This window comes from Tachypleus tridentatus, chromosome 8 (genome assembly GCF_004210375.1).
Source record: "Tachypleus tridentatus isolate NWPU-2018 chromosome 8, ASM421037v1, whole genome shotgun sequence".
NCBI lineage: Eukaryota > Metazoa > Arthropoda > Merostomata > Xiphosura > Limulidae > Tachypleus > Tachypleus tridentatus.
In genome coordinates this window covers 148,516,810-148,541,786 of record NC_134832.1, presented here as the reverse complement: position 1 = coordinate 148,541,786, position 24,977 = coordinate 148,516,810, and the positions used below count along the sequence as shown (strand labels likewise).

General features: G+C 35.1%; 1 protein-coding gene across 3 annotated transcripts in view; it reads left to right on the top strand.

The window, feature by feature from the left end:
* Positions 1–22,909, top strand: part of LOC143223732 (A-type potassium channel modulatory protein KCNIP1-like) — a 68,339-nt gene extending 45,430 nt beyond the window's left edge. For 2 of the 3 annotated variants that reach the window (XM_076452085.1, XM_076452082.1), the window contains 3 exons: positions 15,774–15,986; positions 18,353–18,415; positions 20,687–22,909. In XM_076452085.1, coding sequence (XP_076308200.1) covers positions 15,774–15,986; positions 18,353–18,415; positions 20,687–20,734 — 324 coding nt within the window. In that variant the 3' untranslated portion in view covers positions 20,735–22,909. The remainder of the gene's footprint in view (positions 1–15,773; positions 15,987–18,352; positions 18,416–20,686) is intronic. The other variant, XM_076452084.1, reaches the window with a different exon arrangement.
* The last annotated feature ends 2,068 nt before the right edge of the window (positions 22,910–24,977 follow it).

Genomic DNA, 24,977 nt, shown 5'->3' with positions numbered 1-24,977 from the left:
CCACACTGTTGCATCTTCCTCCAGGAATCTAACCCCAGATATATATTGTTGTAAGTCCGTGAACTTACCGCTGACCCACAGAAGGGTGATTACTTGTGAAAGTAAAGAAAATAGCAAAAAACGAAAGTTGGATTTCTACACCATAACGTAGTTCCGACTAGCTTAATTGCAACTCAAAATGTATAAAAAACATAATAACACAAACCAGTATTTCATTAAGAAAACAAGAACAATTCAAACCAAACAAAAACAAACAATATAATAGGACATTACAAAGCACTAAAACTTCACGTGCAAAGCAACAACATAGTTTATTAATCCCAAGGCAACAAATACAAACTTTCTGCCAGGATAATATTTGTTAGACGATATTGTTGTTACGTGAGAGTTACCATAGAAACATACGTTCAGTTGGAAAATCACGTGCATGTTTGTACTTTTCCAACAAACATTGTAGTGTATTTCCTGGGTTTGTTAATTACAAAGATTATTTGGAAAGGCTATACTATAGCTAATGAGAAGATGAATATTTTAGTTACCTCAGTCAAAGGTTTAATTAATTTAAACACCAGGTTATGTGAGTGAATAGCAACACAAATACGTCAAACAGTAACATAAAAGGATAAAACTAAAAGAGTAAGTTCAACAGTAACAAGACTGAAGGACTTTAATGTTTTTTGTTGTTTACAAATAACGTAATGAAATGTGATCCAACATTGTCACTGTCAGTAAACTAACAAACTGGAGTGCAGTTGTTTAACTTCTTACAACTTTTATGGACTTTAGAAAAAGTACAATGGCGCCTTCCTCACGGCCCCCCATTCATTGTGTTATTACCGGCTAGTATTAAAATACTACTCCATTCATTGTGCTACTACCATATAGTATTAAGATACGACCTCATTGTGCTATTAGCAAATAATATAAAGATACTACCCTCCATTCACTAGCCGATAGTAATAAAATACTGACCCATTCATAGTGCTATTGCAAGATAGTATTAAGATACTATCCCATTCATTGTTCTATTACCAAATAGCATTAAGATACTATCCCATTCATTGTGTTATTACCAGGTAGTATTAACATACTAACCTGCCTTTATTGTGTTATTACCAGGTGGTATTAACATACTAACCTGCCTTTATTGTGTTATTACCAGGTGGTATTAACATACTAACCTGCCTTTATTGTGTTATTATCAGGTAGTATTAACATACTAACCTGCCTTTATTGTGTTATTACCAGGTAGTATTAACATACTAACCTGCCTTTATTGTGTTATTATCAGGTAGTATTAACATACTAACCTGCCTTTATTGTGTTATTACCAGGTGGTATTAACATACTAACCTGCCTTTATTGTGTTATTATCAGGTAGTATTAACATACTAACCTGCCTTTATTGTGTTATTATCAGGTGGTATTAACATACTAACCTGCCTTTATTGTGTTATTACCAGGTAGTATTAACATACTAACCTGCCTTTATTGTGTTATTATCAGGTAGTATTAACATACTAACCTGCCTTTATTGTGTTATTATCAGATAGTATTAACATACTAACCTGCCTTTATTGTATTATTACCAGGTAGTATTAACATACTTACCTGCCTTTATTGTGTTATTATCAGGTAGTATTAACATACTAACCTGCCTTTATTGTGTTATTACCAGATTGTATTACTACCATTTGGTAATATCGAACTTGTTTTTCGGGGTATTGTTTTATTGGTAAATACCTCAAAGGAACAGTTTAAAAATGAGACATAATTTTTAACCATTTATATAATAAGATTCATCGTCACTCAGTGCGTCACTGTATCATATAACTCCTAAATTCGTTGGTACAAGAGTAGCCCAAGAGTTGGCGGTGGGTGGTGATGACTAGCTGCCTTACACTAGTCTTACCCATGGTTGGTAGTTTTATAGTGAAAAGGTTTTATTCATTGTAATATTTAAGGGTGGTACGCGCATTACACATAAGAAGTTAATATATTATTTCCAAAACTGTACTATATTACCAGCTAACACTTCATCACTGTTTAGGGAAGTTATTTACTTTGCAAAATCTGTTGATTCTTTAACATTCAATTCACTTTGAGCGTTAGATTCGTTTAAATTTATAGTTCCATCCCACTGTATCAATATAGATTACCACAAGTTAAACCTTTTCTCTATAAAACTATCCATCTGTGTGCGTAGTTTTATAAACATGAAGAGACTTCATATTTTGGACGGAGGCCGTATAAATTGTTTTAATTTTTAAACTTTGATCCTATTTCTGATTTTAACTACACATTTCATAAGTCCTACCTGTAATATATATATATATATATATATACACGAGCTGGAGTACCTGTACCCTCAAAGGAAGTTACATAAATTCACGATTAATGAAAGGAGATCTTAAGACATGAAAAGTTGCTTCTCTTATTTGTAATTGTAAAAAAACAAAACAAAAAAAAACATCAAAACTGCAAGGCACAAATTGTGACCGCAAATTTGCTTGTATCTCCGTATGGACCAAACACACCTTCGTGCCAAATTTGGTGAAGATCCATCAACAGGGAGTGAAGTTGTAGTAAAAACACCCATAAAAACCGCAAATTGTAAAACTGGAAATCTTTATGTTTTTCCCCGTGAACCTAATAAGCCTCTATATCAATTTTGATGAAGATCCACCCACACTGTGCTAAGTACTTACATGGCCATGCAACAGACAAGTACTATTATATTTACACAGATATAACTAACACTACATTTACTTATTAAGTCCGTTAGAGTTGTTTTTTTTAAGAAAGGTATATAACAATGTTTCACCCCTGCTGTATCTATTGCCAACGACGCATTTCACTTATCTAAAGTTTAGCAGGTCGACTGAGACACAATGAACATTGTAGTAGTCGAAATACCATTCATATAAGCCATTATTCATACAGACATAGTGTGAACGCGTTTTTCAAGCTCACGAAGTTGGATTATAATTAATTATACTTGTCATAAGACATTGTTTTGCTAATTTTATAACAATTGTTTGTAACGAGTATTGTGACTCTTTGTTAGCTTTTTTTGTTAAATATTTCGTCATTATTTTAATTCTTACTACAAAGGATTTTTACACTTTGATCTGCACTGTAAAAACAGTTTGATGTATTTTAATATACAGTCATGTGAAAACGTTAGGACACCCTATGAAAGCCTGTGTATTTTTGTAACATTTTTGGATAAATAGATATTTAATCTCAATTTCAACAATACTGAAAGATTATAGAAATATAACTAAACAACTAAAACTGAATAAAAGACTTTTCAAGATCTTCTGTAAATGTAATTCTACAAAAATGCATATTCTAACTGAGGAAAAAGTTAGGACACCCCCACATTTATTCCCACTTAAAATGACTCTACTCATACACAGGTGTATCACACCAGGTGCACACGATTAGAAGATCGTTACTCAGCGTTTTGAATGAGGCTTGCCTTACTTAAACCTCAGACATTTAGTTCGGTGTGCTCCTGACTGTTGAAGTGAGAGTGAGCACCATGGTGAGAGCAAAAGAGCTGTCTGAGGCCTTCAGAAAGAAAATTGTAGCAGCTTATGAGTCTGGTAAGGGATTTAAAAAGATTCCAAAAGATTTTGAAATCAGCCATTCCACTGTCCGTAAAATAGTCAACAAGTGGAGGGCTTTCAAAACAACTGTCAACATGCCCAGGTCTGGTCGTCCAAGCAAGTTCACCCCGAGAGCAGACTGCAAGATGCTAAAAGAAGTCTCCAAACACCATAACATGTCATCACGGGACCTACAGCAGGCTCTGGCTACTGTTAATGTGAAAGTGCATGCCTCTACAATCAGAAAGAGACTGCACAAGTTTAACTTGCATGGAAGGTGTGCAAGGAGGAAACCTTTGCTCTCTAAGAGAAACATCAAGGCCAGACTGAAGTTTGCCAGAGAGAATGTAGACAAAGACCAGAACTTCTGGAATAATGTTCTTTGAACAGATGAATCCAAAATTGAATTATTTGGACACCAGAACAGAAAACATGTTTGACGTAAACCAAATACAGCATTTCAGAAAAAGAACCTCATACCAAGTGTGAAGCATGGAGGTGGAAGTGTCATGGTTTGGGGCTGCTTTGCTGCAGCAGGACCTGGACAGCTCACAATCATAGAATCCACTATGATCCATGAATTCTACTGTGTATCAGAGGGCGATTGAGGATCATGTGAGACCATCTGTACGAAAATTAAAGCTGAAGCGGCCTGCAACACGACAATGACCCAAAACATACCAGTAAATCCACCAAGGACTGGCTGAAAACTAAGAAATGGAGAGTCCTGGAATGGCCGAGTCAAAGCCCAGATCTTAATCCCATTGAGATGCTGTGAGGTGACTTGAAACGGGCTGTACATGCAAGAAACCCCTCAAATATCTCACACCTGAAAGAATTTTGCATTGAGGAGAGGGGCAAACTTTCTTAAGACCGATGTCAGAGACTGGTAGATGGCTACAAAAAGCGTCTCACTGCAGTTATTTCAGCCAAAGTAGATAAAACTAGCTATTAGGGGGTAGGGTGTCCTAACTTTTTCCTCAGTTAGAATATGCATTTTTGTAGAATTACATTTACAAAAGATATTGAAAAGTCTTTTCTTCAGTTTTAATTCTTTAGTTATATTCCTATAATCTCTAAGTATTATTTAAATTAAGATTAAATATCTATATATCCAAAAATGTTATAAAAATACACAGGCTTTCATAGGGTGTCCTAACTTTTTCAATTTACTGTGCTTCCCAATTTTATGTTTATACATGAATTAATAACATTATAGATTATTTTGAAATACCTTGAAAGCACGATAACAGTTCTAAGGTAGAAGCGTCCATACTCTTAATAAGTCTGAAAATCGGGTTTGAATACACGCAGTTGGCAGAGCTTTGGGCTGAAACAAAATATCTCACGTGTAAAGTTTGGTTAAGCATCAACAGCGCGTAAATACAAAACTAATTAGTGAAAGCGACGTTTATAATTTTGATAAAAGAAATATTTGAAGTAGCACTAACTACAAACAGCTGTCAGGCTTAACCATTTTACTATTTAGGTGGGGTGAAAAAAAAATCCTAACCAACAGGGGCCAGCCAGTCCGGATCGACCATAACTGATAGCGAGATAAGACGGGAGGGTGAACAGAACTTGTTTGTTTGTTTTTTCATCTGAAGTATCACACTGTTATTTCACACACCACTGCAGTGTTGGTTGTATATAACACAACCATATTGTACAGATATTACATTTAACGCACTGTGCATAACACAACCATATTGTCCAGATATTACATTTAACGCACTGTGCATAACACAACCATATTGTCCAGATATTACACTTAACGCATTGTGAATAACACGACTATGTTGCAAACATTAAACTTAACACACTCTGAATAACACGACTACGTTGCAGATATAACACTTAACACACCACTGTGAATAACACAACCATACTGTACAAATATTATACTGAACGCACTGTGAATAACACAACCATATTCTACAGATATTACACTTTACACACACTGAATAACACTACTATGTTGTATAGATATTACACTTAACACACTGTGAATAACACGACCATATTGTACAAATATTACACTTAACACACTCTACATAACACAAGAATATTCTACAGATATTACACTTAACACTATGAATAACACGACTGTGTTGCAAATATTACATTTAACACACTGTGAATAACACGACAATATTGTACATATATAACACTTAACACATTCTACATAACACGAGAATATTCTACAGATAATACACTTAACACACTATGAATAACACGACCATATTGTACAGATATTACACTTAACACACTGAATAACACGATTGTGTTGCAGATATTACACTTAACACACTGTGAATAGCACGACTATGTTGTACAGATATTACACTTAACACACTGAATAACACGACCATATTGTATAAATATTACACTTAACACACTCTAAATAACACGACCATATTGTTCAGATATTACACTTAACACACTCTGAATAACACGATTATGTTGCAGATATTACACTTAACACACTGTGAATAACACGACAATATTGTACAGGTATTACACTTAACACGACTATATTGTGCAGGTATTACACTTAACACACTTTGAATAACACAACAATATTGTACAGGTATTACACTTAACACACTGTGAATAACACGACAATATTTCACAGATATTACAGAATCCAGGTTTTTAAAATACTGATTGGAATTTTTTGATATTTGAAGAAATTTGTTAAAGATGTTTTTCCACATGTTCGATCTCGTAATCCACAAAGGCCAAACATTTCTTCCTTCACTTGTAGATCTGAAGTTACATACCGAACCCAAAATATCAACTGTGTAATGCAGGGGTTCCCAACCTTTTAGCACTCGCGACCCCTTACCTAAAAGTTTGAAACCCATGTGACCCCTACTTAGGGCTTACTATCAGCAGCTTAATTTTTCTTTTATTTTCTGTGAAGGAGAGGGAAAGAAACATCTAAAAAATATTTAAAAATTCTGTAATTATTTATTAGCAAATTAAATCACATTGGTCCAACCTGAATTCACAAAAAGAACATATATTTCTTAAAATAATATTAACATAGGTTTGAACAGCTATCCAACCCAGCTAGTGAGATGCCTGATGTTGCATTTCAGCAGCAAGCTTTGAAATTCGTGGCCGAGCGTTTGTTAGAGCCAGTCTCATGTCATCTCCAACATCCAATCTGTTCCTATTCTTTGTTTTTATATTGACAAGAGTGGAAAATCCTGCCTCACACAAGTAGGTAGAAGCAAATGAAACAAGGACACGTAAAGCTATCATGCTGCCTTTGGAGTATGACTGATAGATAGTGCACCATAACTGAGTCACGGATTTCACCTTGAAGAGATCACGAGCTGAAGAGTCGTTCCTTAGATCCAGAAATTCATCTTGGATATCATCTGGGATGCTGGATACATCAAGTTCAGTACAAAATGGGTTCCTTACCAGGGCCTCCTGTTCCTGTGATAGCTCAGGGAAGTAACGCTCGACTTCCTTTTCTAGAGACTGAAGATGTTCGGTAATCTCATCCTTGAGGAACTGATCCAGTTGGATCTGAGACTCATCCGTCACTCCACAAAGTTTTTCAAACATAGCGATGTTTCCAAGATTGGTTTTCCGACGCCAGTTCTGCAGTTTGGAAACAAAGGCCCGAAGACTATCTTGAAAAAGGAGAACATGCGTTTCCCTTCCTTGAAGCTTCAAATTGAGCTTGTTCAGCTGGTCAAAAATGTCGGCTAGGTACGCAACCCTTTTATTCCATGCTTCATCTTCGAAGTGAGCTACAAGATCTTTCCTTTCTTGAGTCTCCAGGAATAGCTTTATTTCATCTTTCATTTCAAAGACACGATTAATAACGTTTCCTTTCGACAACCAACGTACTGCTGTGTAGAAGAGAAGGACTTCGTGGTCAGCATTCATGTCTTTTCATAGTTTTTTGAATAGGCGAGTGTTGAGTGCTTGAGTCTTCACATAATTTACAATTTTGTTTACAGATTCAAGCACTTCCTGCAGAGAGGCAGGGAGAGTCTTACTGACGAGAGCATATCGGTGAATCATGCAGTGGATGCCCTTTGCTTGAGGTTCTAGCTTCTTCACTCTCGACTGGAATCCTGATTTCGATCCCAGCATAGCCGGTGCCCCATCCATACAAACCCCATACACGTTTTCCCATTGAAGATCTTCGTCTTGAAAAAAAGTTGAAACTTTTTCCATGACATCATCAGCTTTTGTTGTGGTTTCAAGTGCACTGCAGAATAAGAATTCGTCTTTGATGTCACCTGAATTAATGTATCTCACGAAGACAAGCAACTGAGAACATGAACATCTGTTGACTCGTCGAGCTGAAAGGGGAACCCTTGATTTCAGTCAAAACCTGTTCCTTCACATCCATAGACATTTTAGAAATGAGCCTCTGTATAGTATTATTTGACAGGGATACTTGCTGCATCTTCTTTGCACTAGCTTCTCCAAGAATAAGATTTACTTCTTTCATCATGCAGGGCTTAAGAAGTGTTTCTCCAATCGTTTGAGGCTTTTTTTTGTTTAGCAATTTCGAATGCAATCTCATATGAAGCTTCCACTACGGCTGCACTCTGCTGCTGAAACGACCCACTTCTATTGATTCTTTGGCTTTTAAGACACCGTTCATGCCGTTTGAAGAAATCCAAACCCTTCTTTGCGTGTTCTGGATGTTTCGTCTCGAGATGACGCATTCTGAGTATCTGCGCCGTTTAGCCATGGACACAACTCACCTCTACTGCTTACTTATCTCCTTGTTAAAATAAAATAAAAATGTTGAATAATGAACGCTTTGGCAACTGTGGATCTTACACTGACTACTTGTGGGGGTGCAGGTAAAGTAATGATGGGGTAAATATTGGGAGGGAAGGGAGCGTGGCCAGTCGCGCGATTCGTCATCCACCAATCAGCAACGAACATGTGACTCACGTGTCGACAGCGAGTACACACACACTTAATCACAGCTAAACAGACACACAAGCATACGTACATGCGCGTGCACTCATATACTCGCTGCTCACTAGTACACACATACATACAATTGCAGACACATACACATTCACACAGACACGCATACATACACCCATAATATCACCTAATGACATTGAACTAACGTAGCACACGTTGCTTTGCACCGAAACAAAAAAAAAATGTAAGAGCATGAAAATGTAATTGATGAAATAAAATTAATGTTATCCCAAGCTACTTCTAACAAGGCTACGCGACTCCCCTGCTAAGACTTTGCGACCCCTCTGTCAAGGCTTCGCGACCCCCAAGGGGGTCGCGACCCACCGGTTGGGAACCCCTGGTGTAATGTCACTAACATCTGTTGAGTTATCTGGTGCTAAAGAAAAATACAAACAGTCTTTCAGTTGTTCAAACAACTGATTTTCTATGTCTTTTACTAACTCTAGCATTCTGCAGACAATTGTTCTTTGCCTTAATTGCAAATTATTTACGTTTTGTAGAATATCGTCTTTTATTTTTGAATCATAATTCTCCAACAGAGTTTCAACGACCACAATCAACATTTCTTTTACTAGTTCAGCATCAGAAAATGATTTTTTGAGCTAGAATCCAAGCTACTTTATAGCTAACTAATGTAACTACAGGGTGTTCCGAAAGTCACTGTGCTGTTTTGTCTGTTAATAAATATGTAAGTGCACAGTGACTTTCGGAACACCCTGTAGTTCTATCGATAATATAACATCTTTTTAGGCCTCCCTTTCGTTCATGAAGTTGTGCTTTCAGACGGCTAGTTTCATTCATAAGACTTTTGCTATCAAGTGGAAGTTTTACATCAAATTTGTTATGAAAATTGTTAAAGTGTTGCTTAAGGTTGTATACTTTATTATTCCTAAAACCTTCGTTACACAAAACACACACTGGTTTGTTATTTACTTCTATCACTACAAATTTCAACTCCCAACTTTCATTAAATTCTCGTTTCACGTTTGTCCAGTCATGCATCATTCTGTTTTCAGCAGTAATGCCAGAATCAGTTAAATTGTCTTTATTTTCTGAGTGTTCACCATCATCTGGATTCTTTCGTTTTCTAATTATCCACTGATCCATATTATGGGATTGAAAACAAAATATATTGAAACATTTGAATGTTGCAGAATAAAAATATTTTTTCAAGCCCTTGCAAAACAACGCACACTCGATAACAAAAACCTAAACCAGACTGACGTTACAAAATGGGCGGAGTCTGTGGCAGTGATGAAGCGCGCGATTGCAGTTGCTGATTGCCAAATTTATGATGAAAAAAATAAATGATGGAAAAAGTTTACTCCTAAACTCGAACTGGCCACAACTGTGTTATCCACTGACCACATGTGCCCAGTGGCCATGAAGTTGCTCACCCCTGCTTAAGCCTATACATAGCCAAAGTAACACTATCGAAGGCAAACTTCAAAAACTTCGTACTTTAGTAAATACAACCAATAAGAAAAATGTTTGATTGTAAAAGACAAGAAATTTGAAAATGATTGCATATATGTTTTGAAAATTATTAGAAGTAACTAAAAAAGTAACAGAAAAAAACAGCTAGGATTTATTAGTTTTCTTATTTACCTTTAGGGGTTTCTTTAGTTTATTTTTTTATTAAAAATATTGATTGTTTTTCGATGCAGTTAGAATTATAATTTTAATAAAATTTATGTATTCTAATTAACACATTAAAACTTTCGCCTATAGTGTCTAACTATGGTGTTTATGCTAAAGGTTCAATATTCATGTTGATTTGTTAGAATGGTTTTTAAATCTTTCTTTGATAACATCCATAAATTAACAGCGAAATATTTTAATTCAGAATTTTTATGACATTAATTTGTAGCCAAAAGCAAAATAAAATTTATCAAGTAGTTTCAGCTAAGCCTTACGTTACGTTTAGGTATTAGGCCTAATACTTAAATTATATTTCAAATACACCCGGGGGCCCGGCATGGCCAAGCGCGTAAGGCGTGCGACTCGTAATCTGAGGATCGCGAGTTCACATCCCCGTCGCGCCAAACATGGTCGCCCTTTCAGCCGTGTGGGCGTTATAATGTGATGGTCAATCCCACTATTCGTTGGTAAAAGAGTAGCCCAAGAGTTGGCGGTGGGTGGTGATGTCTAGCTGCCTTCCCTCTAGTCTTACACTGCAAAATTAGGGACGGCTAGCACAGATAGCTCTCGAGTAGCTTTGTGCGAAATTCCAGAAACAAACATCAAATACACCTACTATTATTACTCACGTTTTAGAATCAGTGTTTACATCATCGTTACAGTTTATGCAGTATCTGTAAAAATTTGTAAAATAGTTCTGTAACGCAGTTTCCGTTGCAAAAAGATCTATCATAATGTTATTATGTCCAAAGCACACCATTTTCCCTCTTAGATTTACACAATTCATTTAGTTTACTGAGACAACTGTTTCTCACACCTCTTTTCAAAATTCGAATTGCACGGATATCCGATGATACTGCAGCTTGACTGGTATATCATCATATGGAATAAAGTGAAAACCCGTTACATTTCCGAGCTACTTATGTTATGGAACGATTAGTTACGTTGTATATTGTTGTTTGGGCAACATGGACTGCTTTTGCCACTAACCACTACGCTCTTGAATTATCACCTATTGCAATATATTGCACTATTCTTACCATAACTCGGGTACGACTTGTTACAGGTCTCTTTCTAGATTATCCTGGGTTCTCAAGTTGATCCATATTCATTTGTTTAGCAATGCTATTAATTAAATACAAGGGGAATTCCCATCTTGAACATTCTAAATTCCCTATACGAACATATTTTCATAATTAAAGTGTATGAATATTTTATGTTGGAAAGGAATGTTACAAACATTTCCCAAAATCCATCAATTATGGGTGGCCTCACACTACATTCAGGAGCGAAACGAAATTATGATACATGACGTAATTTTATATCTGTTGCTGTTGCTTCGAACTTCGCTAACTTCTATATTCAGAATTATTTCAACATAAAGTACCCAACTCTTCAGTTACATACTTTGGTCTATAAATACAATCCAAATTATACATGAATCAGCCTTACCGTAATACCAAATACTTCAGCTTACACCAGTTCCGCCAGACTGGTGACAGGGAAGAGAAGTCACACTGAATTTGATATATCTTGAAGTGTATAATAAAAATATATAAGAAACGTTTCATAAACCTAGTTGGTTTGTTTTTGTTTTTGAATTTCGCGCAAAGGTACACGAGGGCTATCTGCGCTTAAACCTAGTTGGAAAGGTATGTAGTTTCAAACACTTGCTCTGAAGAAAGCAAATAGTTATACATTAAAAATACGATCTACATACAGCTGTCTTCTAAATTTAAAGTGTTGAGTGTTAAAAACAAAATGTACACCAGATGTCTCTCACAACTAAGGCAGATTGTGTTCAAAACAAAATCTACACAATAAGTTACCTCCAACACACAGAGGAGTTTAATTAAATATATATATACATAATATGTTGTCTCTCACAACTGAATACATTTAGATTTCAGTTGTGCAACAGTCTCTGTAAATAGCCATGTAATCAGATGTTGCAACAGCATAAATTCATAAAACTCAGTTGTTCACGTTGTAGAATATTCATAGATAAAACACAGCTAGTCATGTTGTAAGGTATTCGCATCCAATTCCTAACACGTGAATTGGGCAAGGCGAAAATTTAGTCTACTCGAGCTTTGAATATGAGAGTTCAATATTCACAATACACTGCCCTAAAAACTATTTGATCAGACGAGAGTAATCTAATTGTTGGCGGCGGTTGCCATTGACTAATTGTCTTCCTTCTAGTCTTTTAGGGATGACTATGCGCAAATACTTTTTGGGCAGCTATCCGCGAAAATAAACGATCACAAAGTAAATTCTGATGGATTTTGTTCGAAGCTAGTACAGGTTTACTTTCGGCAAGTCTACGGATTTACAACGTTAAAATCAGAAGTTGAACTCCCTTTGGTAGACACAGCAGATAGCTTTATGTGACTTTGCTATGAGAAAAACACTGACATTTCCTTCGTTAGCTATCCTTAATTTTGATGTGCCTGACTAGAGCGAAGGCAGTTAATCAACACCAGTCATCGGCAACTCCTAACTACTCTTTACAATGAAGTAGTGAGATTTAACGTAATATTATAGCGTCCATAAAGCTGAGCAGACAAGCATGGTCGGTGACAGATTTCGATCCCGTGACCCACTCCTCGTGAATCGATCGTTTTAACCACCGATACGTGCCAAGCATGCTACAAAGTAATGCACGGAAAATTCAAACGCTAAACCTAATTGATACGTTAGATCACATCAAAGATGGTTTTACTACAAAAGAACATGAAACCACACGCGCTATGTTATCATTTTAATGTACATTTTACCTACTAAGAGCTGTTTATAGTAATTCACATTTGTATTACAATGAAATCGCAATTTATATACGATACATATATTTTGTATTTTGTAAATACAAGGCTGACGTTATAGTTTTGTTTTGCGGGTCACCCTTATATAAACATTCATATACATCACTATAAATCTTATTTTCGTATGAAATTTCACCTGTTGCGAATCGGTAACCAGCATTTAGTATCAGCATTAGGATATACTTTATTAAAACAGTTTCCCATTAGAAAAATTAGACACAGGCCTTATTACTTAAGTCTGAATTTAACGGACATACAGTTTTATTACAGAAGGACAGGTGTTCCAAATACTTTATTTTGTGCATTCTAACTATCCTTATTACCATAAACTCTTTTCTTATCCTAATGGCGAACAGAGGGCAGAAAGACAATTGTGGAGCTTTTTACGAGACAAACACTACAAACATCAACCTTCCCCGTGACGACACGAGGGTAGATTATAACACTCGCTCGTGACAAAATATCGGTGTTACCAAATCCTTCGGATCAATATCCTTTTGATTCCCCGTTGATTCCAGAAATCTTCTAATGAAACCCAGATTTTCTGAATGTATTGTAGAAAATGAAACTCGTGTTTTCTGAATTTATTGTGGATGTAGTACAGACCTGATATAATATAAATTTACATTTTTAATCAAGTTACGAACGGTCTTTAGTAGTCCTACTTATTTATGTGTTCTAACGTAAATCAATGCCAAATTTGGAGTAAGATTTCGGAGAATAACTGTAAAAGTGTTTTCGCTAAATGCCATTTTCTCTAAGGGTTTGGGTGAAAAAATGTTAGCTTCGTGAAACCTCGGAACAAGGGCAATCCGTTTGGTATCACTTAGGAGACGGTGGGATAAGCAGTTTAGAAGGTTTGTTTTGCTTGTTTGTTTTTGAATTTTGCATAAAGCTACTCGAGGGCTATCTGTGCTAGCCGTCCCTAATTTAGCAGCGTAAGACTAGTGATGATGGTAGCGAAAGCTAACGCAACACGAAGACTTTACATTTTGGGCGTAGACCTAATAAAATATTATTGTGCATCTTAAACGTTGGTCTTATTTCTAATTTTAAAGTTTTAGCACTATTTATCTTGATTCAGTTTGAATACTAAAGGTATTTAGCTTTGACTAATGAGATATACTTTTCATTCTCTGATTAAGATCACTATGGTAACGAAAAACCAAAATTAACATTATTCGAAATTGATTTTTAATGGCAGTAAGAATTTCAGTACTGCACTGATAAAAATCGCCATCGTAAGATATAAGTTTCCACAGATTATGTTGTTGACACTTACTTTTGAAAAACTTTAAATCAAACTATTATCAGGTTTAAGTTTCTACAAAGTCTAAGGAAGCCAAGATGATGTTCAAATGCGTCTTCATTAAATACTAAATACCATGTGGTGCTGAAATAATAATAACACTAACCTTCTCTCGGTGTTTTTGTCGAACAATTCATGTCCAAACCGGATGTAATTGTCTAAGCTATCGCATCATAGGGGATTTACCAAGTTTTCTGTTGGTTATATGTTATGTTATTTACATAAATGAAAATAAGAAATCGCATATAAAATAGTTACAAAGTAGAAAAAAAATGGTAACAAACACTAAACAATGTTGTTCTAGAAAGTGATGTATCCAGCAACATTTCGAGTCTAAGCCCTTCATCAGTTAAACAGCTACAAAATCAAAACAACCTAGAGAAACCCAGGGTATATCCTAAAAATTGTGTGAAAGTCGTGACTGTTTTAGTATCATTTTGGTTCGAAAGTTTGTTAAATAAAACCATGCATCTTCTGGTTATATAGATCACATGACAGAGTTACGTGACTATTATATGTCTTCAACAGAATAACATATTTTCATAGAAGTTTTAGGGTAAATTCTAAACTTCTATCCTTTGTATTTACAGTCGTATATCACTGTTTAGCTACGTAAAACCCGAAAGAAAAACAAAGATTGGACATTTATCCACTTTTACAAGAGGTGTCTCTCTTATATTTCCATATAAATCAAAACAAAGAATGTCTTAGAAGACCAAATATTTATCTAAAATAATTTTTTATCACTGGATGTTTGTATCATATGTGCTGAATGAACGTATAAAAATACGATTAAATTACGTAAATGAAAGAGATAGGCCTAAAAATATCTCGTAAGCTAATTTTGAGTGCTACCAAAAATAAATAAATAAATATGATATCATAAAACAAAGGATTCTACCGTCAAATCGTAAACAACGTGTTTTAGTGGCATTTACACTATGAAACAAAAACTGAACATTTTAACAAATTGCCAAGAAAAAATAATGTTCAACAACAGATTAAACACTGTTTCCATAATGCCAGTTTTAAAGTTAGCTAGATGTCGCTTTATAATAAAATGTAAATAAATAATATTGATATATCGTGAACAACGCTTAAGAAGATGTGATGTCATGTAAAAAATCCTATTTACAAAAATTACTATTATTATCAAGCAGCAACGTTATGAAGCTAACATCCAAAATAGTGGACTAAAATGAAAGGTCGTTTGGTGTAAACCTTTAGTGTAGATACAAGCGTTAGGACAACTAGCAAAAATAAATACAAAACTAACGTATAAACTAATAATGCTGTGACAGTAACAATCTACTCGTTATTGCTCTACTGGCTTTAAGCAAGTAATAATAATAATAATAAGTCAAAAAGGTTTTAATTGTTATTTTGATTTTTGATGTATTTTTCAAGCAATTTATCAACTTGCTTTCGTCACTCTCACGAGGTCCAGTAACAGAAAAACTAAAGTGGATATTTGATCTTTACGACATCAATGGAGACGGGTTCATCAGCAAGCAGGAGATGTTGCATATTGTTTCTTCCATCTACGAAATGCTCGGCCACTACACGGAACCTGTAGTCCATGAACACTCCGCCAAGGAGCACGTGGAGCGTATTTTTCATGTAAAAAAATTCTTTTCATGAATAGCGTTTAGCTACTTTGCAAATTAGCTAATACTTTTCAGTACAGACAGTCTTGTAGATAGAAATTATCTGGAAAATAGGAGTTCAGTAGTTGAACAAAGTCTTAACATCTTGTTTATAGTTCATTTATTGAATAGAATGTCATGTAAGACACCTTTTATGGCGTGTTGTTGTTTTCTTTTCTAAACTATTACAAGGCAATGGACGACTCGGTTTTGTATTTTTTACTCTAAATTAACACTCAAAACAAAATTAGTACAAATATCTGTTTGTGGTTTCTATTACAAAAGCGATCGATTATTTTTGTCAAGAATATTTACATTGAGTAGGAACTTTATAAAAATAAATAATATAGTTGTCTAGGCGCTGTATATATATATATATATACATTGCTGGCCAGAATCTTAAGGCCAATGAACATGAAGAAAAAATATGCATTTTGCGTTGTTAGACACAACCATTTATTTGAGTAGAGCTTCGAAAGATGAAAATAACAAAAGACCATACCAAAAAGAAGTCTTAAACAGGGTAGGAAATGCCCAACAAAAGGTCTCAGTAGTGAGTTGCACGGCCGTCATTGCGAATAACTTCAAACATTCGCTTTGGCATGGTCGATATAAGCGTTTGCAGAAGGCTGGCTGGAATGTTATTCCAAGTGGTGAAGGTGGCTTCACGAAGATCATATACTGTTTGGAATTGATGTCCATTTCTATAGACTTCCCTTGCCATCCAATCCCAAACAATTTCAATGGGGTTCAGTTCGGGCGAACACGCTGCATGGTTCAACAAATCGCGTTATTTGCCATGAAAAAGTTTTTTGTCCTGCGGGCATTGTGGATTGCAGCGTTGTCCTGATGAAAGATCCAGACATTTCCACACAAGCGAGGGTCTTCAGTCAATAAGGATAATCTCTCTAACATGCCAGTGTAGCCAGCTGCTATTTGACGCCCCTGTATAACCTGAAGCTGCATTGTTCCATGGAAGGAGAAAGCACCCCAGATCATGATGGAACCTCCTCCATTGTGTCGTGTAGAAAATGCCTCTGGTGGGATATCCTTATTGTGCCAGAAACGTTGGAAGCCATCGGGACCATCCAGGTTAATTTGTTCTCATCAGAGAACAAAACCTTCGTCCACTTTTCTACGTCTCATTTTTGATGCTTCTCAGCAAAGTATAACCGAACTGTTTCGTGGTGTGGAAGGATGCGTGGCCCTTGAAGACTTTACGGTTTTCAAAGCCTTTTATTCGTAGATGCTGTCTTATTGTTCTTGAGCTGCATTCTGCATCCGCAAGGACCTTAATCTGGTTCGACGATCGGCTGGTGTCTTGCCAGACAACCCGTCGAATCCTCCTGCTCAACGCCGGCGAAATTTTCTTGGACCGACCACTTGAAATTCTCGTTCCGTATCCCTCAGGGTCTTTTAAGTGATTTGCAGCAGCAATTTTACTGCACCCAATCTCACCAGCGATGGCACGTTGAGAGAGACCTTGCTTTTGCAGCTCAACAATTCTGCCACGTTCAAACTCTGTCAACTTTTTAGCCTTTGCTATGTTTTTACCCAATGTAACACAGGAGATGTCAGTGGGAGATGTTGACAACACTAATGCTTGATCACAAATGAGTGAATTTCGTTACGTTTTTACCGATTAACGCTCCTTTTCAGTATGGTCTTAAACTTTTGACCAGCTATTATTTAGGCCAATTTTTTATAGTATTCACATTTTCCCTATTAAATGCTAAAGGGTTTTTATTTTTATTTTCCCTTTTCTTATTTTCATCTGTCGAAGCTCCGCTCAAATAAGTGGTTGAGACTAATAACACAAAATGCATATTATTTCTCAAGATTTTGGTCAGCAGTATATATGAAACGGTTGACAAGACTACCTCGAACTAATTTCTAGAATAACTGCACTGTCTGTTACATTTTCTTGTTGCGCACGTGCTGTGGTTTCTTAGATCTTCTTATTTCAATGGCCAGCATGGTCAGGTGGTCAGGGCGCTCGACTCGCACTCTGTGGATTGCGGGTTAAATCCCCGTTTCACCAAACATGTTCACTCTTTCAGCCGTGGGGCGTTATAAGTAATGGTCAATCCCACTATTCGTTGTTAAAAGAGTAGCCCAAGAGTTGGCAGTAGATAATGGAGACTAGCTGCCTTCTCTCTAGTCTTACACTGCTAAATTAGGGACGGCTGGCGCAGATAGCCCTCGTGTAGTTTTACGCGAAATTCAAAAACAAACAAACAACTTTTCATTCGAATTTTAACGTAAATAAAAATTAATTTGACAAAGGTAGTAAATTTTATGTATGATGCTTAATATACATTTTAATATTTCTGTGCTCAGCAAATAGATGCGAACCAAGACGGACTGATTTCCTTTGAAGAGTTCAAAGACTGGTGTCAGAAGGTCAGAATTTAAATTAAATCCAATCATATTTCTGTATTGCATACTGGTGCATATAAAACATACTAATACTAGAAATAAACACCCTTATAATACTAAAATATTGTTTTTAGTTAATTAGATATTCAACTTTCTCTTTACAGTTTGTAACTTAGTGAACGCTCCTGAAAAGGCTGTAAAACGAAACGTTTCAATCATTCACGAAACTGTGTGATCTGCTCTATGACACATAGGTTTATATAATCTCTTTCTTAATGCACAAACATTCCTGAGAACAGCACCTAACAAGATGCCTAACCATTTTCAATACATTTTCTAAATATCAGTAAAGTTCTATGCGGGACATGGAATTGAAAGTTGCCACTAAGTAGTGACTCCTGGAGCACAACATTGCCTACAAAAATATGCAAATAAGAATTTCTTTAAATTAAGGCTAATTTAAAATGCACATTAGGTATTTTACCCCTCTTTCTTTAATTCTTAACCATCAATTCCAAATACACGTGCCCCGGTATGGCCAGATGGGTTAAGGCATTCGACTCGTAATCTTGAGGTCGCGGGTTCGAATCCCCGTCGCATCAAACATGCTTGCCCTTTCAGCCGTGGGGGCGTTATAATGTGACGGTCAATCACACTATTCGTTGGTAAAAGAGTATCCCAAGAGTTGGCGGTGGGTGGTGATGACTAGCTGCCTTCCCTCTAGTCTTACACTGCTAAATTAAGGATTGCTAGCGCAGATAGCCCTCGAGTAGCTTTGCGTGAAACTCAAAACAAACCAATTACAAATTAAAAAGCGCCCCCTGGTCTTTTCTAATAATGACTTTTCGGTTTAGATTCGGAAAAATCATTTGCAACTTTTTTACTAACTTTTTCACAAAATTTTCTACTCGAGTTTACGCTATCTTCGTGAAATTTAGGAATGAATTCAATGAATCTTGCGAGTGTGGTTGCATGACATTGTGATGCCTATAGGCTGGGTTGCATGACCTTGTGGTGCCTATAGGCTGGGTTGCATGACCTTGTGGTACCTATAGGCTGGGTTGCATGACTTTGTGGTGACTATAGGCTTGGTTTCATGACCTTGTGGTGCCTATAAGCTGGGTTGCATGACTTTGTGGTGACTATAGGCTTGGTTTCATGACCTTGTGGTGCCTATAGGTAGGGTTGCATGACCTTGTGGTGCCTATTGGCCTGGTTGCATGATCTTGTGGTGCCTATAGTTAGGTTGCATAACCTTGTGGTGCCTATTGGCCGTGTTGCATGATCTTGTGGTGCCTATAGTTAGGTCGCATGACCTTGTGGTGCCTATAGGCTGGGTTGCATGACCTTGTGGTGCCTATTGGCCGGGTTGCATGATCTTGTGGTGCCTATAGCCTAGGTTGCATGACCTTGTGGTGTCTATAGGCCGGGTTGCATGACCTTGGAACACATAGTTGCTGATATTGTCCATACGCTGCTAATTAAACGTCAGTAACACAGTTTGAGTTGTCCTATTAACGACAGCCAAGTTGTTACAAACACTATTTCTTATACCGTTTCTATATAGTTTATTTTTAAAGTATTCTACAGTCGTTTTAAGTATAAAGATCACAGTGCAACATAACTATCCAGCTTAACTATATGCTGTATATAGTGTTAGGGTTAAAGTTGTTTTCTTTTATCGTAATTACTTCAACCTGATAATAGTAGAAGTGCTGAATTAGTGCTTTACCTACGCATCGAACACTTGTAGTTTTTAACACTTTAGTCATTATTCCTAGATATCTTAGATACTATGAAAGATTTTACTCAGATGACGAGTTATCTGAGTTACAGTTTGTACGATTCTCAGTCGTCTGTGACTGGGTTAGTTGGTGACTTACAGAGGATAGCCTAGTTTCAATATTGCATAAATCCGCGAACTGCTATATAACTTACGTAATTCCCAGAAGGAAAACTACACATAGGCGTTTAGTAGCTCATCTGATATAAACTTACCCCAACTGTATAATAAACTTCACATAATACAGTTACATACCGTAGAGATTAATAAATTATATACCACACAACAAACTTCACAGAACTAGTTTTTACTTTTACCGATGTTTACAATCATTAAAAGGTGAGACAATCGACTGGTTATAATCATACTTCATCATGAGGTAAAATACGTTAATTTATCTGTAGTTATTTTTTCCACTTTCTCTGTTCCAGTTGTTTGTAGACATGAATTGAAACACATTCAGATATATATATATATATATTTAAAAAATGCTATGTTTCTTATCTTAACAGGACGAGAACAGATCGAAAAGTCTGTTTCAACTTGATACTGTTATGTAAGATCAAGAAATGGCGTCGCAAAAATCAGGATTCAAGTTAAGTTTCATAACTGTCCTAACAACACTGCACCTTCCTTTTTGGATAATACGACTTTCAGCGACGTAGTGGATATTTCTTCTTTACTGTGTTATTTAAGCAAATAACCAGAAGGAAAAGTCGTTCACGATCGATTAAATTCGAGGTTTTATAGGTTGGTGAGCCGAAGAAAGTTAATTCTTAATGTAGCACGTGTGTCTCGTGAGGCCTATGATTCAAAACTCCCTACTCTACACTTTGAAGCGTGCTCAAATGCTAAGTTCATTTCTTTAATGAAACTTTATTCGTTCTTTGGCTGATTTCGTCTGCATTGTAACTTTTGCAGTAAGTTTATTCATAATGAGCTGTATGTTGTTGATTTTTCTGTTAGAGAGAAGAAATGTTCTTTCAACAACTTCCGCATGTCCAATTAGAAATTTTGATGATGTGATGAGTAGCACATTAGTTACCTGGATACATATTTATGTAACAAATTTCTTCAGACGACTACTACACTAAACAAAAGTCAGTAAGATGTAAACCCTCTGATTACAGACCATTTTAGATGTATCAAAATTAAATATAATATCTGATTACAGGTTATTTTAGATATATCAAAAAATATAATCTCTGATTTCAGATCATTTTAGATACATCAAAAAAGAAACATAATCTCTGATTTCAGATCATTTTAGATACATCAAAAAAGAAACATAATGTCTGATCACAGATCATTTTAGATACATCAAAAAAGAAACATAATGTCTGATTACAGATCATTTTAGATGTATCGAAAAAGAAATCCGAATTATGTAACTAGGGATAGATCATTTTTATTAAAATATATTTATACTTCTTTTAATTAATGTTAATATGAACTTTACAAAGATAAAAACTCAAAATATTTAATTGATTATCGCTCATATATACCAAAAGAAAATTCAGTCTTTTTATTCAATGTTTATTTACAATTTATGATACAAAATGTTTAAACTTTTTAATAGACGATAATGTAATCGAAAATAATTTAGCATTAATGACGATAGAAATCTAAATTATTTGGTTAATTATAATTCAAATTTTTAAAAATAAAAATATTAGCTTTTTAACAAATTGTGATTTAATATTCACCAAGATAGAGATGTGAATATTCACTTAATCTGTTGACTGCCAAGTATTTCAGCTGCTACAATAAACTTTAATGCTTCTTCATTTTGTAACTTTTTCGTGACGTCATTTTTGATCGAAAGTGAAACAATTTGTAAGTAGGTCAAATGCATGTATGGTACTGACATCTAGCGTTGAAGTTAGGTATTATTTAGAACGAATTAACTCGTCCGTGGCACTGTGTTACCGATCGGCTTCGACGAGTTATCTCGTCTGTGGCACTGAACAGGTTAATGCAACATTTACCGAAATATAGTAGGTTATCTTATACCTTTTATAATTATTCAGTTGTCCCTTTACTGGTCAATTTCATCAGGTGTTGTCTTTACATTTTCGTTTGATATGAACAATGAGAAGCACGAGAATATTTCAAGAGACGATAATAATTTAAAATAATGTTTCAAGTGTCTGTAAATCAAACTGTTATAATAACTTATTACACTGTTGCCTGCCAATTTCCTAACAGTGCTGATGAATAACTTTATTGGATTCGTTTTTCCCTTTTCTTTGTTTTGTCATCAAAACAACTAAAAAAAAGTCCGTTGTGCATATAGCTATAATTTAACTCCCATAATAAATCTCATGATTTACGAAACTTTGGGTATGTCGTAAATGGAAATTTGTCACTTTTTATTTTACTTATTTATTTTTAACAAACTTTATTCATCAGATATATTATTATGTAACTGAGTTAGGTTTGTGTTGTTTTAATTCGTTTATCTTGAGCTTATTTAAGAGCCAACAAATCAGTGGTTCATTATTTAGAGAAGTGCATTCCCTATCAAGTTTGTAAGGTTGTGTTTTATGATGGCAATCACCTGGGATTTTTACAACTGTATTTGTTCTGAAATAAATAAGATGTGTGGGTAATACTTATATATTTCTGGATCCAGATGATTGTGACCATCGTGTTTTCATGAAACATTTACATTTTAATTTCTGAATTTAATTTAAAAGGAAATAAAATCAGATGAACAGACATCTTTAACTCTCAATATGTTTTTCCTTTTTCTTCTTAGAGTTGACTGTTTGATATTACGAACATTATTAGTTAAAGATATTATCAACATTATTGGTTAAAGAAATTATCAATATTATTAGATAAAGATATAATCAACATTATTAGATAAAGAAATTATAAAGTTTAGTAAATAGAGATATTATAAACTTTATTAGATAAGGATCTTATTAACATTGTTAGATAAAGATCGTATTAACATTGTTGGATAAAGATCTCATTAACATTGTTAGATAAAGATCTTATTAGTTTCTAAGCAACAGTATTATAATATAGTAGTGTCTAAACAGCATATATTAATATAATAGTGTTTAGACAACAGAATTTAAATATCGTAGTGTTCTCAGTCCTGGTTTCTAAGCAACAGTATTTTAATATGTGCAGTATTGAGAATCGTGGTGTATAAACAACAGTACTTAAATATAATAGTGTTTAGTGTCGTGATATCTAAAAGACAGTATTTTAATATTGTTGTGGTTAGAGACGAGCAACGTTTCGTTGGTGAGTCTAATCTGTGGACAAAGCACAGGACGATTTACTTGTTGAATACAATGCATGCTTCAAAGTGAAAGTGACAATATCACACCGCTACAAACTGTAGAATCATCGATTTTATGAAGTTAGTGAGAAGTCATGTTATTTAGAAGAACAATCACAGTCTATTGTTAACACTGGTTAAATTATGTAGAAAATGTCCTCCCATTTTATTCTATTCTATACTGTTCATATAGATGAGTATCACGCTATCTATCGTCATTGTTCAAATACATTTACTGAACATTGTGAGATTTTGAAGGGTTTTTTTTTTAAATTGTCTTTAACCTTGTTAAAGGAAAACGTTGTACTCAAAACACTATTCCAAGTATAAGTTCCGAACAATTCATAAAAATGCACATAATTAATAATTACATATCCTGTTATTCCTTGTAACTTTCAATCCTGATAGAGAATTTCTTCAAGGGTTCATCTTAACAGCAGTTTTTCATTCTTTAAAGCAGCCAATCATAACACATTGTTCCTTCTAGGGTTATTTCTTTACAGTTGTTCATTGTTTAAGGCTACAAGCACGACACGGAATTATAGCGGTTTATTTTGTTTTACAAACAATGTAGGTGAAGAGTTAAAATCGAGTACAGTATTTAGAATACGAAGATTGAATTACAAGTAATGACACTATTCGGAGTTACTTTCAGTAATTACTTCAGCGAAACAAAGAATGAGTTTCATTAACTTATCTTAAAAGTGGACCAACTATGTCGGATCTCGGTAGATCCAAAATTAATAATGGTCCATCTATGTTTGATCTCCGTAGATCCAAATTAACAATTGGGTATCTGCGTTTGATCTTCGTAGGTCCGATCCAAATTAACAATGGGCTATCTATGTTTGATCTAAGCAAGTTCACGAGTCTTTCTAAATAACAAGTTGTTTCAAATGTAAAAACAATTGACATTCATTTTGAAGAAGCAAAATGTTTTGGTTAAATGAGAACTCAATGAGAACCGAGTCATGGACTATTTTAATCCTGATCTTCAAGTTGAGTCTAAATCATCATACGTGACATATAGTCTTTCTGTATTTTATTTGTTTATACGAAGCTTTTACTTTTTATAACTATGTTTCATAAAAACTCAGTACAGCAGTTCAAGTTTTGAACTGTTTTTTTCTTCAATATAGGCATTCATTTAATATATTCTACATCTATTTAACTACATGTATTTGACTGCAGTCACTATGTGCACCTGAACGTAATTATGCCAAACTGTCCTTAAACTAATTACTCTGTATTAACATTCTCGTGTGAATCAGTTATTGAAACAGAGGTTTTCAAGTCAGCTACACCTCAACTTCCCACATGCTAATATGTACCTCACTGACAATTACAGCTTGCTACCCTTAGTAAGATATCTTCTGTATTGTGGTGTATCACACGACGAGTTTGCCTCGGCTTATTTAACAATACTTTTGAAATATTTAGGTTTTCTACATCGGATAGTTTCACCATCAGTGATACTGTTTCAGTGCACTCTCTTCAGTTTCCAT